The sequence below is a fragment of the Rhipicephalus microplus genome, chromosome 9 (assembly GCF_043290135.1).
Source record: "Rhipicephalus microplus isolate Deutch F79 chromosome 9, USDA_Rmic, whole genome shotgun sequence".
In the NCBI taxonomy this organism is placed as follows: domain Eukaryota; kingdom Metazoa; phylum Arthropoda; class Arachnida; order Ixodida; family Ixodidae; genus Rhipicephalus; species Rhipicephalus microplus.
In genome coordinates this window covers 102,478,141-102,492,384 of record NC_134708.1, presented here as the reverse complement: position 1 = coordinate 102,492,384, position 14,244 = coordinate 102,478,141, and the positions used below count along the sequence as shown (strand labels likewise).

At 43.8% G+C, this 14,244-nt stretch overlaps 1 protein-coding gene across 2 annotated transcripts in view; it reads left to right on the top strand.

Moving 5' to 3' along the window:
* LOC119163119 (sodium- and chloride-dependent glycine transporter 2) overlaps positions 1-14,244 on the top strand; it is a 149,777-nt gene that overhangs the window by 114,003 nt on the left and 21,530 nt on the right. For both annotated transcript variants that reach the window (XM_037415060.2, XM_037415062.2), the window contains exons 3-5: positions 8,143-8,274; positions 10,346-10,515; positions 12,095-12,147. In XM_037415060.2, the coding sequence (XP_037270957.2) occupies positions 8,143-8,274; positions 10,346-10,515; positions 12,095-12,147 (355 nt within the window). The remainder of the gene's footprint in view (positions 1-8,142; positions 8,275-10,345; positions 10,516-12,094; positions 12,148-14,244) is intronic.

Genomic DNA, 14,244 nt, shown 5'->3' with positions numbered 1-14,244 from the left:
CGCACTGGATTGTTTACAGCCCTCTGAATAGTTCTCATTTTCGGCCCCGCATGTCTGGCTACTGACAGATTCTCTTGGCCGTATAAGTTCACCATAAGACCATATTCCTCACACCTGCTGTGTTGTACGAGTTTAATGACAGGCTTTTTAGATTCTGAAACGCTTTTTCCAGTTTCGAGCGTGTGATGCGAATTTATTTCTTGGTACCAAGTGGAACATCTTACTTTTACACCGCAGACAACGTACCCTTTCACAGAATTTTTCGAAATGCTTTACTCGTCTTAAAGACCTTCTGACTTGTCTAAAGAACACTTGCCATCACCTTGCATCACCGGAGTGGAGTGTTATTATTACACGCGAATGAACCAACCATGATTTATCAAAGTGTTGTACATCCTCAAAAATTGAAGTCACATCAAAACTGTACTCTTTTACTTCCTCCCGTAATTTTGTTATTACTTCACTGACGAAAAAAAAAAAAACCCGTGCGAAACAAAATAAGTGCACCAGGGGGGTGGAGTTCTGCAACTTTCCCAGACTTTTCTCTGGCATTCCTCTGCCCCACACTAAACGTAACCAGCACATCCCATAAGTTTCCCGCTTCTTTGTCTTCTCCCCCCACTCATCCATGGGGCTTAATTGTCATGAATAGCGTCCTCCCCTCTCGAGTAAAGAGGTCCTGGCGAGGCACCCGAGAGGAATAAACACCAACAAGATGTTCAAAACAAGGAGCACCATCAAAAATGTAAAAGCAAAATACTACGAAAAGAACTGAGGCCATTCATACAATGTGTCAACGGTCCTTAATGCAGACACTGCACTTTTCCGGTAGCATTTATTCGTAGCGGGAGCTGCGTCCTACGTTGTCGCCCCATTCGCACACAACTGTGCCAAGGCATTGTCTATCGCACTCGCAGGAAAACGGCCGGGATCCTTTACGAATGCGGTGTTACGCATGCATTTCTCGCTAATTACACGGTGCGCCCCTCTCTACCCTTTCTCACTCGCGGGGTGGAGCAATGCAGATCCAAGCGGGCGACGGGGTTCAGTCACCCACTGGCGATTTGCTTTCCCGCGGATCGCTGAAGTGGGTCGACGAAAGTGGCGTGGTCTGGCTCGCGTGGTTTCTCAGTGCGCGATCACCGCGGGAAATCCCGACGATGTCACCCCTCGCGCTTTCCCTCTCCCGTGTTGACTTTCACCGCCGTAGAACGCGCTTTGCATTTGGCATTCCAGCGCCGTCCCAGAATGCTGGTTCGAATCGGTGCAGCACTGCGTGCGGCTAAGATTCCAGACAGGGGCCCAATTAATTATTTTCTTAGGTTGATTGGTTTGTTGGTGAGTTGACCTGCCAGGAGTACAGACTTTGCAGACTTTGGTCTAGTTGGTTTGGTATGTATACGACGAAACTCTTGCGCTCTAAACAAAGCGACCTAGGAAAATGACTGGGCGCGCGCGTACCTGTCTTCTTAATAAAGCGTAGGCGTCGGCGTGCTGGTAATCTAGTTTACTTCATTAGAGACTCTTGTTTATAAAACAGAGGATATAATAACGACATATACACAGTGATAACATCCAACACTTTTAGTGTTGAGAAAGAAGTTTTTTCTGTCTTCTTTGCTCCCTCTGTTTTCAGCCCTATGACTTCTTTGAATGAACGTCTTTAAGTACCTTAAGCTATGACGAACATCACATTTATGTTGTCGTGATAATTTTAACCATAAGAGATCCGTTGACGCGCACGGAAATCACCTCTACAGCAGGCTCTAGCACTTCGCCTCCACCGAAATGTGAACCACCGTGGTCGCGACTGAAGCCGCATCTATTGAGCTGCCTAGCACCAAGCAGCCGAGCACCGTAAACACAGGGCAATTAGAGAAACTGGTGAGCTTTTCAGTTCATGCTTCCCGTTTAGTTCAAGAGCTGAAATTTGGATGCTACAACTATTTACAACTTCAGGCACCGACATCATTAAAAGGTGTTTACCGTGCACAAGTGTTTATAAAACACAGAGAAGCATAGACAGAGACAGGTGACTTCCAGCAGGCTTTATTTGCATGAAAATTGTACTAACCTGCCTGAGCTTGAAGCCCATCACGCTAAAACAACGCATTAGTATTGGGTTTCCGAACATGGACCGGAATATAGTGACGGCCATGCATGTGGCAGCAGCCTTATGTGACGGAAGAGTGTCTTTGGCAAAGACCTGTCAGGCGAGTGTCGATGTGTTTGGGCTGATCAAGTCGAGGAGAATTCCGCTGCAAGCACTGGGAAGTTCGAACCTTCAATAGCGATGCCTCCGAGCGGGTGTCAAAACTTACAGTCTGACTGTCTGAACGCAGTGGATCTGATGCCGTTTAGACACATCAATCATAACAACATGATAGGGATGAGAAGAAATGTATTCAAGGCGAGCACTGACTCTAACTAGCCAGAGGGCCGGGAACTGTCCGCTCGTAGTTGTGACTACAGGCTAGCTGGTCTGGGCGTGGCACATTACTGTATACGTAATATTAGTGCAAGTCATGCTGAATTGGTGTGACGTGTCGTTGCGATGATTTTGCCTATCAATTACCTGACGAATTACGACGCATACGTTTCAAATGTGGTCAAGCACGCCCAGAAGAATATAGAAAGAGTGAACTACCATCGCTACATAGTTAACCTAAAGTCGTTTTCTGGGGTGCTGTGTGTATTCACGGTTGTATACCTGTTCAGCAGGGCTTCTGGTTCAAGTAGTTACGGTATGACTGCTACCAAGTAACAACTGACACTCAGCTCGAAATTAACGGCAATAACTTGGTTGTTTTATGTCTATTATACTGACTTTGTTAGCGCTCTTCACGCAAATCCAGCGACTATTTTATGGCGAAAGAAATTTGGGTCCATTTTCTTTGAAAAGAAAATATAGTGTTTTTCAATAAAATTACGAGAAAAAAAAGGGTGTTGAGCTCATGAGTTAATGAAAAGAGCTAGCAATAAAGCACACCGTTGGCACTAATTTCAGTTGAATCCCTCAACTAGGTACAACATCAAGAAATAAAAAGTTACATCTCTTGAAACGGCACCTAGGGTTGATTGAACAATTCTGTCTTGCTTCTGTTGTTACCAACTACAAGTGTTAACAAAGAGTATAGGCATGGCTTGATGAATACTAAAAACTTCAACAACGACATTACACCAGAAAAGTTCTACGCATAAATCAGAATCGGCTGATTCAAAACAGCGGCAATTGAATATTGGTAATAAAGCGTTCCGCCTGCAGTACACATCAAAGGTCACGAAGAGGCTCGTGGACAATATAATGTAACCATACTAAAATTTTGCGTTTATTATTCAGCCTTTTCTATTTCCAAAAGGCTGTGACCCGTATCTCTTGTTAAGGTAATGAAACCTTTCTGAGAAGCTGAGCCTAAATAGCGATGGTAAACAGAGCGCTGTCGACCGATTGGCTAGTTCCGGATTAAGCGCAGGGCAGGGCAGGCGTAAGCTGTGATTAGAACAAGATCCCGCGACAGTGTAGCGACAACACAAAGAGCGCACTGCATGCGAGTCTGCATGCAGGAATGTCTCGGCGGCATGCGAAGAATTTGGCTAGGCATTAGCATAACAGCCAGACCACTTTAGGCACTCGCCCGGTCCTCTCCGTAACCTTGAGCCTTATCAGGGCGCGTGCAGTGACATGAGCCATCTCTCCTTGTCGACTTTTGTTGTTGTTGATGCTGCGTTTGTTTATTTGTTGTTGTTGCTGCTGCTGCTGCTGCGCACGGCCCATTCGCTGTCTTTTAGTGGTGACACCAGGCAAGTGTCAGTGAAGGCTACTTTACGCGCGAATTTTTTTAAACTCATGTACTTGCACCGATACAGCTTTAAGGACCCTATTTAATTATTTAGTGTAATAATGGGCCTCCTTTACGTTGCTTTTTGGCTTATATTGATTAATGGCTCCCCTATTTTGCATAACAAAACTCTATTAATAGTTTTAAAAAGAAGCTTGTCGATGCATCGCATGCCTCATAACTTGCAGTCTAGCACTAAAAATATGACTAGTATTCAACTATTTGGCTTTTAAACTTTTAAGTTTATCTGTTCAGGTCATCACCGGGGTATAAGGACGTGAGAACTGTGAGGGAAGAGCGAAAAAGAAGAGCATACCTAATGAACAAAATATGATAATGAAAACAACTTTCCGTTTCAGATATTACGGAAGTGATATCACATTCTAGGCGTAATTCCAACAAAGTTTCGAAATGCGCCCCTCTTCCCAAGTGAGTTGAAGGCATTACGACAGAGCCTATAAAAACTGCCTCAGATTAGTCCAAATTTGGCCTCTTTCAAGTTCTCTTACAATGATAAGGAGAGAGGTTTCGAAACCTGCTTTTGATTGTAAATTTCCTGAGAAACACTGCTTCAATTCAAGTCTAACTTTAATGAGTAGCCAAAGCCTTGCGACTTTTCGGGTCATTTTGCCGGCCTGAAATCTTGTTTCCAAAACCCCCATAACCTCCTGCATTATGACAGGGTGTGTCGAAAAAGCTTGTAGTGCTGACATAGTTTTCGAATACAGTGCTCAGAAGCGGGTGTAGGGGATCAAGATGAAGAGGATGCTTGATTGCATTACGAGTCTGTCTCGCAACTGGTGCTGGCGGAGCGCACGCACTCTTTTAGCTTCTGTATATAGTGACATCTGGAGGGAGATTTCCGAGCTGCGTCAATGTTTGCGATTCCTGGCTGTGATAGTAGGAAAAGGCAGATATGTGTTCAGATTATTACCTCTTTAATCATTTCTGTTTTTTTACCTTACATTGTTAGCTTTCTCGTGATGCATGAGCAATGTACATAAAAAACATCTTGGTAAAATTGCTAGACAAAGCCTCCTGCCAAGTTTCTACCCATTTTATTCGAAATAGCCGAAGGCTGTTTGTTTATCTACGTGACACACCTTAGCTGTTGGAAAGTTTAAACAGTGATAGCATTTGCACGGGTCCAGATGAAAGAGTTCAATCGATAAACCATTAGAGTTCGTCAAAAAAATAGTAAGTGAAAGAAAATGGAATAGCGACTATAAAACTGTCAAATGGCCGTGGAGGTCGAATTTGAGAGAAAGCCAACTCCATGATAGAGAGAAAAAAAACGAACCTCACAGTAAGCCGCACAAAGGTTGAAACAGTTAAATTTGACGATTCTCAAGACTCACCTGGTTGCTTCTATATGTTCACTTCCAGGCTTTAGCTATAGGTGACACAGCGTTTAGGTTGCTTCTAGGTTTTTTGTAGTCGTTAGCTAAAATGTCGCATCCAAGCACAGACAGATGTGAGTCAAAGCACACGCACGACTCGTATCTCGACACGCAATAGGGTCAAGTGTTCGCACCTCTCATAAATCTACAGGCATTTCGTCGTAATTCATCAAATACCACAAAGAGAACGGCTTTCTTCTCTTCGGGGTATTCACGCAGCAGCTGTTGTTTTTTTTTCTTTTTGTAGCGTGAGCTACTTGTAAATATTCAGGGTTTTTCGCTCACCACCACCTCTGTGCAGCTATTTGTTGCCTTCTTCATTTTTAGTAGACCAGTTGTGAATAGTTCAGCAGACTGGTACCATTCGGATAATTTTTTTTCTAATTGTAGCGCTAATGAGGAGATGGTTCATCAATTCGGCGACAACGAGCGTGCTTTTCTCCCATAAAAAAAATTATATTTTAACTTGAAGTTGAAAGTCGACGAAAGCCGACTGCTAGCATCTCCCAAAATCTATGTGGTGCAATCTACTGGTAGGACAAGAAATCCTAACAGGAAGACTTATTTTGCTTAAAACAAACATGTATAACCTGTAATTGTATATTACGCACTTGAGGCGGCTTGAGGCGGCTTGAGGCTCCACCAGAGACTAATTTCTTGCTTTTTTTTTCTTCACGCGTTTAAATAAGCGCCTGGTGGCGCTGCCAGCGGTGTGTTCATTCACTTGCTTGCGGACGGCGGAGAAACGCGAGCACGGCCTTCGCCGCAGCTAATAACAAGAAAAAGTGTGTGCGTGCCGTAAATGACCACTAATGTATTGTTTAATTATAAACAAAACTTGATAAAGCCTGCAAAGATCGCATGCAGTTCCAGTTTTCGTCTTTATTGGCAGTACAATTTTCAGCGCCTCCACCGACCAGTGTTGTGGGCATTCATCCCGCCTATGAAAGGTGACCGAACTCGGATATCAAAATTCTGTTTTAAAAATATCTACGCACTTTTCAGAGAAATCCCTGCAAGATTAGGCACCTCAGATGGCACGTTGCTTATTTCGAAACTAAACAGAAAAGCAGTGAAGGACGGTAGGCAGTCCCTTTATATATACGCTATTTCTGTGGCACATACTCCTTTATTTATTAATTAATTTATTTATTTGTGAGAACGTCAGGGTACATTTGTACATTGTAGAGGGTAGGGGCGTATATATAGTTAAACAACAAATAAAGACTGGTTTATGTAAAGACATTACAATGAAGATCAATATAATGATAAATATTGGTAAATTATTACGCGCAAGTAGTACACTAAATAAATAACAACTGGACTCAATCCACAAAGAACACACTAAGCAGCCAATAACACTCACGCCGGTTAGTACAATTCTGATTTGCGAGTTTGTTAGTGCATTCTTAAAGCAAGTGCAGGTGGTGATGCTTACTAATGATGCAGGTAGGTTATTCCAATCAACTGAGGTGTCAGGACGGAATGAAATTGAACATGCTAAGGTATTGTGACGAGGTACTCTGACTTTGTGCACGGGATCATGGCGAGCTGAATGGTACCGTGTCGGGCGAATCCACAGTGAGTGAAGGAAAGCGTTGTGGTGATGGATTTTATGAAAGAACGAAATGTGTGATTCATTTCTGTGAATAGAGAGTAATGCAAAGAGGAGCGTACTCTCAGTAAGTGAAACACTAGCAGTGCGATGATAATTGCTTAGGATGAAACAAACAGCGTAGGCCGCGCTAGGCACCATATAAGTCAAAATGATCATAATTTTACAGTGAAAGCTGCTACGAGCAGAACGTGGGTCACGCATGGCGCCATAGATGTCGTTGATAGACAGTATCGCAGGAAACAAGAAAAAATATGCTCAGTAAGTAAAACGCATGAATTACACAGTGGAATTTGAACTAGGGTCCGCTGTGTGCCACCAAGCATTCTACCACTGAGCCACGCTGGTGCGAGTGAATTACTTATCAACTAGCCTTAGTCAAGCTTCATGTCGGGAAAGGGATCACGTTATTATGAGTAATAAGATGTTCAATTAGAACATCAAAAGAACAACCAGGCGTCAGACAATCCTAATTTCGTAACGATTGGGTCGTCCAATGCTCCAAATCATTAGAAACCTTGTTCTTCATCACATACTAACTGTGGCACATACGCAATTCAGGCATAATTTTTAATCATCTTGAGCAACTCCTTGAAAAATTACGCAATATCTCTAGCAAGTGCGTAGATGATACCACGCTTCTCCAAAGAATTACGAAAAATAGCATAGGGATAGCTGACCTACTGCGCAATAATTATACTATTTATGGCGTGGTGGGTACCCAGAAAGTGTGTGTGTAGGAGTTAAAAGAGGCTCTGAAAGGCCGATCTACTCGCATTCGCTGTGCCTGGGCTGCGCCTTTCACGCAGGCCTGGTGTTATTTTTCTGGGAACGACTGACTAAAATAGATTCGCTGAAGAGTTTCATTGTTTGAATTAAAGTGAAGCAATATGAGATGGGAAGTTTAACGTCCCAAAACCATTATATGATTATGAGAAACATCGTACTCAAGGGCTCCGGAAAGTTCGACCAGCTAGAGTTTTTTAAACTGAACCCTAATCCGAGCACACGGGTCTGCAACATTTCGCCTATCGAAACTTCGGGGAGGGGACTGTAGCGAATGACTATAGGGTTACATTAAAAGCACAATCAAAATCCCCATCTTCATGATAATAACTCTCATCATTTATTCTTTAGAGGACCCTACAGGGCTATTACATAAGGCGAGGGGGGGAGCATACATAACAGATATAAACGTACCGTTTAGAATTGCGTCAATCAACCAGAAATAATGTTTAGAAACGAACTTCAGTGCTCACGACATTCTCTTCAACATTCTTGTTCGCAGGTGCCTTTCTCATCCCGTACCTCATCATGCTTGCGTTGGCCGGCAAGCCCATGTATTTCCTCGAACTCGCCTTCGGACAATTCGCCGGTCAGGGTCCACTCACAATATGGGCCTGCGCACCCATCTGCAAAGGTACGTCACGTGTGCGACTTGTGTCCTACAGGCAATCCTGCGTAATTTATAATGCCCTGCATCATTTTCGTAATTGACAGTTGCGATAATTTTCAGGGAGCTTGACTGGTCTGAAACTTCACTTACATTTTTTTTCTTTTTTAGATGAGTCCTCAATACCCGCTTACGTCAAGGTCTCTAAATAATATACGTTAGCACTATCTTGGAGATACTTGCACTCTGTTTGAAGAGTCCGTAGCCGGGCAAATTTTCATAGGAGTGTTGACTTTAGGAGAGTTCTACGTGTGACAGGTCAGGAATCACCTAAATAAGTAACAGCTAATCTGATTTTAGGGGCGAAGCTCCTTAGGGCGTGGGCTGTGCGTCCCCTGTAGCCTGTATGTAGCCACCTCTAGTTTAGTTCTTGCAGTGTTCACTAGATGGCGGTACCGTCCCCTGTATGTAGCCACCTCTAGTTTAGTTCTTGCAGTGTTCACTAGATGGCGGTACCGTCTCCTGTAAATAGCCACCTCTCGTTTAGTTCTTGTAGTGTTTACTAGATGGTGGTACTTGTAGCTGATGATGAAAAGATGCAAGATGTTATAAACTAGAAAGCGGTACTTGTAGTTGATGAAAGACGCGAGATCTTATAAAATAGGAATGATGTCACATATGGCGCGTGTCATTGGTTGAAGGCAATCGTTCGATTTAGTGCGGCGACGTACGCTAGGGGGAGCGTTGTAATAAAATCCGTTCGCTGTTGGCGCGCGCTCGGAGTCGCCGGATGGATAAGGCTGCACAGCGGAGAGAGCGCAAGGCGGCAGCAGCGCGCGCTCGCAGACAGAATCCCGATGTGCGAGCGCGCGAGGCAAGGGACATCGCAAGCCATCCATCGTCTAAGAACAAATAAAAGTTGATTTGTGTATATACACACACAGCGTTTGTCACGCCTTTACATGATGGTCGACTGGGCGAATTACACGGAAGATTCACAGTCTACCGATGAATCCCTCCGGAGCTTCGCCCATTCATCATCATTCACCCCGTGAATATGCCGTAATTTTTTTCTTTAGTGTGTGAAAGCGCACAATGTTGGTAAATTCAAAAATAAAGCTAGGCCTTAGCTTGAATTTCTTCATAGCCTAAAGTCTATTTACCTACTGCGTCTGCTTTTCCTTGAGGTACCAACACGAAATTCGCCGTTTTGTAGGTGCGTTAGGTATATCATAATAAATGGTGCAGAGTTACATCTTGAGGCATTTGGTATTCTTCGGACTGAAATATACTTTTACGCACGGTTTGTAGACATGTGTAGTGATATAAGCTCACTATGGCACCTTAATTCTCATCGCTACTAAAGTTTGCCCAAAACACATATTACCCAATTTACCTATTAGGTAGGTCTCCAGTCACCCATTCAACGGCTGAAGCTGAATCTAGCAATTGCATACTAAACCAGAGCAACATTTGAAATAATGAAGCCTGTACAGCGCTCAATACAGAACTCGTTTTCCTTAAAAGGACCAGCTATACCAGTCTCCAAGAGAAGGCAAGCGGGGGAAGGGAAGACAGAAGGTTAGGTGGGTAGATGAGACCAGGAAGTCTGTGGGTATAAAGTGGCAGCAGAAAGCACAGGACCGAGTTGATTGGCAGAACATGGGAGAGACCTTTGTCCTGCAGAAGGCGTAGTGAGACCGATGATGATGATTATGATGATACCAGTCAGGGAAACCTATAGCGGTATGCTGAGGATGTCGGACTCGGTGAAGGAGGAGTGCGAGTAGTTATCTTTGTAATTTAGTCCTTTGTCCTTTACATGGCGCACCGTGAAGTACAATGTACCACTTATCCCAATTCACTGCTTTGAATTTGTCGCTAACAAGTGCGCGTGTTTTTATGCGAGTGAGTTTCGAACGAAGTAGTCATAATGAGTTGAGCGTTTTTCCTGCTTCAGTGCCACCGCTGCAACTGATCAGACAAAATTGTGGTCTAGATTTTTTTGTTTACCTTGGAGCAACTCATACCGCGGCTATGAAAAGCCTGAGTTGCCTCGTGGCATCATAGCTAACGCCCCTTGAACGTTCGCATGCAGGTGTGGGCTTCGCAATGGTGTGCGTCTCAATGGTGGTGGCGGTGTACTACAACGTCATCATGGCCTACACCATCTACTACACCGCCTCGACGTTCCAGTCGCAGGTGCCGTGGGCGCGCTGTGATCCGCAGTGGGCCAACGACACACCCTGCTTTGTGCGGTCTGAGAACGTGAGAGTCTTGTCTCTATTTGATTATGAATGTTTTCCTCTGTGATAGAAGAATGGTGCTACTACGTCACGATGCGCACACTCCCATGGCAAGACCTGTTATTGGGAAAGCCGAGACGTTTATGCGGCGCCTCATGGAATAAGTCGCTACAGTGGTATCTATCTAGAAATAACTGTCATTAGGCTGTAAGGCCTGTGGTAAATTACAGAGTGTAGTGCGAATGTTTGGGAAAGTTAGTAATTGACCGCGGAGTCGATGATTTCAAGAGGTATACCGAGTTCGTGTTTCCTTGTGTTGTGTCTGTCTTCCGAGTCGTGCTCATTCGTTGCTAAATATAAATGAGCTGAATGGCCCTTAAACAACGTCTAAAAACACCAAAAACGAGCACATATTTGCCTTTCCTGATGCTTCCTGCCTTTTCGGCACAATTTTTAACGCGTGAAGTCCGTTCACGTGACGCCATGCAGAAATGAGTTCTCGATTGGCCCATATAAGAAGAATGTTAGTTTTCTATTGTCTCCTACCTTGATTTGCCATGCAGTCGCACGTCAGTTCTGCTTCGGCTCACACGAATATAATGAGCGATCAACTAATTTCACTTCGTTTAATGCGTTTTAGACAGTCCAATAGACGATAACAGATTGCAGTGGAAAAGTGCGAAATCCTGGTAAGCTTCACGCTTGCCGTAGACTTCAGCTTAGTGTTTATATTGGCCACCTTTCTCATGAAGAAACAAGGGGGGAGGTGGTGACAGCGCTGTATACAAAGAGTTGGAATTGATTTGATATGTGGAGTTGAACGTCCCAAAACCACTATATGATTATTAGAGACGGCGTAGTGGAGGGCTCCGGAAATTTTCGACCACCTGGGGTTCTTTAACGTGCACCCAAATCTGAGAACACGGGCCTACAACATTTCCACCTCCATCGGAAATGCAGCCGCCGCAGCCGGGATTCAATCCCACGACCTGTGAGCAGCAGGCGACTACCTTAGCGTCTAGACCACCGCGGCGGGGCACAAAGAGTTGGAAAGTCGACAAAAAAGTTTGTTTTTGTCCTTGAATTCGGAGTGGTCTAGTGGTCCTTTAAAAAGCTTCATCCAAAGAGCTGTTAGCAAACTATAATCACAAATTTGAGCTAAAAAATGGATAACTCAAGTTCATTGACACCATGTGTCTTGCATCTCATACGAAAATTCATAGTCTAGAGATTGCAGAGGCCACAGTTTTCTTTGGGGTGCAAAAATTTTCGGTCATTTATTCAAAGTAAGAGAAATTGAAAAGAAGATTGTGAACTGCACGTTCTCGCATATATGTTTTGATCGCTTCAAGGACACACGTAGAGTACAAGTGCTAATTATTTACTAGCGAATTCCGGACAACACGATGACATTGCTGTGAATGTAAAGTGGACGTTAATGCGTTCAATCCTGCCATTTTGCTGGGCAATTCATTATCCTTAAAAGGAAAGCGATGAACGGTCACGCGTGAGTAGGTTGAATTGTTACTGGCAGTGGGGCACGCAGTATTAGAGATCGCGTTCATTGGAACTTCCTTTTTTTTGGTTGTCTTTTCTTGCAGACTTCGGGTACGGATCTCAATGTGACGAAGCCTTCCAGCCAAGTCTACTGGGAGTAAGTACAATACCAATATAAGAATTGTTTAGGCTTCGCACGCTGAAGTTAACGTGTGATATATGGCACGAGGTTGTGAGGGCTCTGGAAATTTTGATGAACAGGGTCCCTCTAAATTGCACTTGAATCAAACGGCATGGTTCTCTAGCATTTCTGCCTCCGTCTAAAATGCAGCAGCTACTGTTGTAGATGAATCTCACGACCTTGCATTCTGCAGTCGATCATCGCAGTTAGCGCATCACCAGGGCATCATTGCATGCAGCATTGAAAAAGAATATTTTGTCGTAGTTAAAATGAACGTTACTACATTGCGAATATGCAGCTTCTAATTCCATGGAGTGGCATTTACGCACAAAGGAATGACATTAAACTATGCATCTCGAAAATCCAGGATATGTATGGGTGCTCTTTATACATTCATACCCTTTTTTTAGCCTTAATGTTCGCAATACCCTATGGAAGTAAACATAAAACGTGTTCACCTCTAAAAACTGTAATTGTCGCGTGCAGTACCTCGTTCCATGCATGGTGTACCCAATAAATTACGGGTTTCTCACTTATGCAAAAAGTACAAACACAAGCATAGCCATAGGCGTACCAGCCGCAAAGGGCAAGGGGTGCTGCATCCCGCCCAATAGTGGAAATTTCGGGGGGCTTGACAGTGGTAACTGTTCGTTGCACGCTGGGGAAAGCAACAAGTAAGGTGGTCGTGAAGTTTTCCTTCAACACGGTAATCACTCAAATACATCGTTACGAGAGTACGAGAATATGACAAGGCAATGTTACAATATGTAATGACATTTTTTACAATATTACTGCTGCGACGATTTTTTTGTAGGCTGTTTGTGTTGTAGCATTGCAGAGCAGGCCAGCGCTGAACAGAGGCTCTATAACATTAGTCATGCTTTTATTCTGCTCTGCCTGGCCTTAAACTCAAATCATTGGTAATGCAAATACGAATAGGAAATAGCGAACTGGTCAAAGCGTTTACTGCTTCAGCAAAAGGGTTTTATGTCATCGTGAAAGAATAGCATCGCTCACCACTACTCTGCCGAAGCTGCTGCGAGGCCGTGAGTGTGACGAATCTTTTCGAACGCCGGACTGGAAGTGCAAGAACTGCTTGAGTCTCCCATCAAAATTTTTTAAATAAAGGTATATTAGGGGAGGTTAGTCGATCAACCTTATCAGCTTTGCTTAAAGTAGCTTGGAGGGATGGCAGCAGCTTGCAATGTCGCAATGAATAAATAAAGCCATCAACTCGAGTACAGTTGGAAGCTCAACTTTTAAGCTTGCCGCGCAACTTTATCAATTAGACCAGGAAGGTCGTAAAGATCGAAGGTTTCTCGCACCAAACAGTTTTTTTTTTTTGTTACGAGTCAAGCTAGTTGGTTTCAAAGAAACTTTAATTGACTTTTACACCTCAAAACATAACTCGGACGGCAAAGAGGCACACAAACACAGGTAACGCTGCCTATTTTTCCCCCTTTCCTCTCTCGGCAAGGATGAGCTCACAGAGATGCATACGCACACAAACTGCTTAACATCATTACACTGCAAGTGAAAATTCATTGTACTCATAAATTCACCCTCCAGGCTGCTAAAAGTAGCCACTGCTAATGTTAACGGAGGCTTGCATTGAACTACATCTGGAAGGAGACACTCCCTACCTATTCCAAAATGCTTTATGTAATGTTCAGCTCGCGAATCCGCTGTTTAATGTGCATGCACTGTATTAAACACCATGACATTATAGATTGGTGATGTCATGTAACAAGCAAGTGATTTTATGGCACGCATGATCTTTTACGCTTACTTTGCCGACGTTGTTTCCACGACGGAAATACGTCACTCAGGTCTTAGTGCACCATAGCATACAACAATTTTGTGTTAAATTTTGACAGATTCCATGAGCTATGGGAATACGTTTCATGCCAAGCAGTCAGCGATTACGCGTCTCTGCCGCAATGGGTATTCCATTCGAGACAGGTGTTACAGGGTATGCAACGCGTTTTCGTTAGTGGGGTATAGTAGTGTGTAAATTGTGCGCTCACTACACATGTCTAATACGCAGTTCTTTAACAGAAAATTTTTGAACAG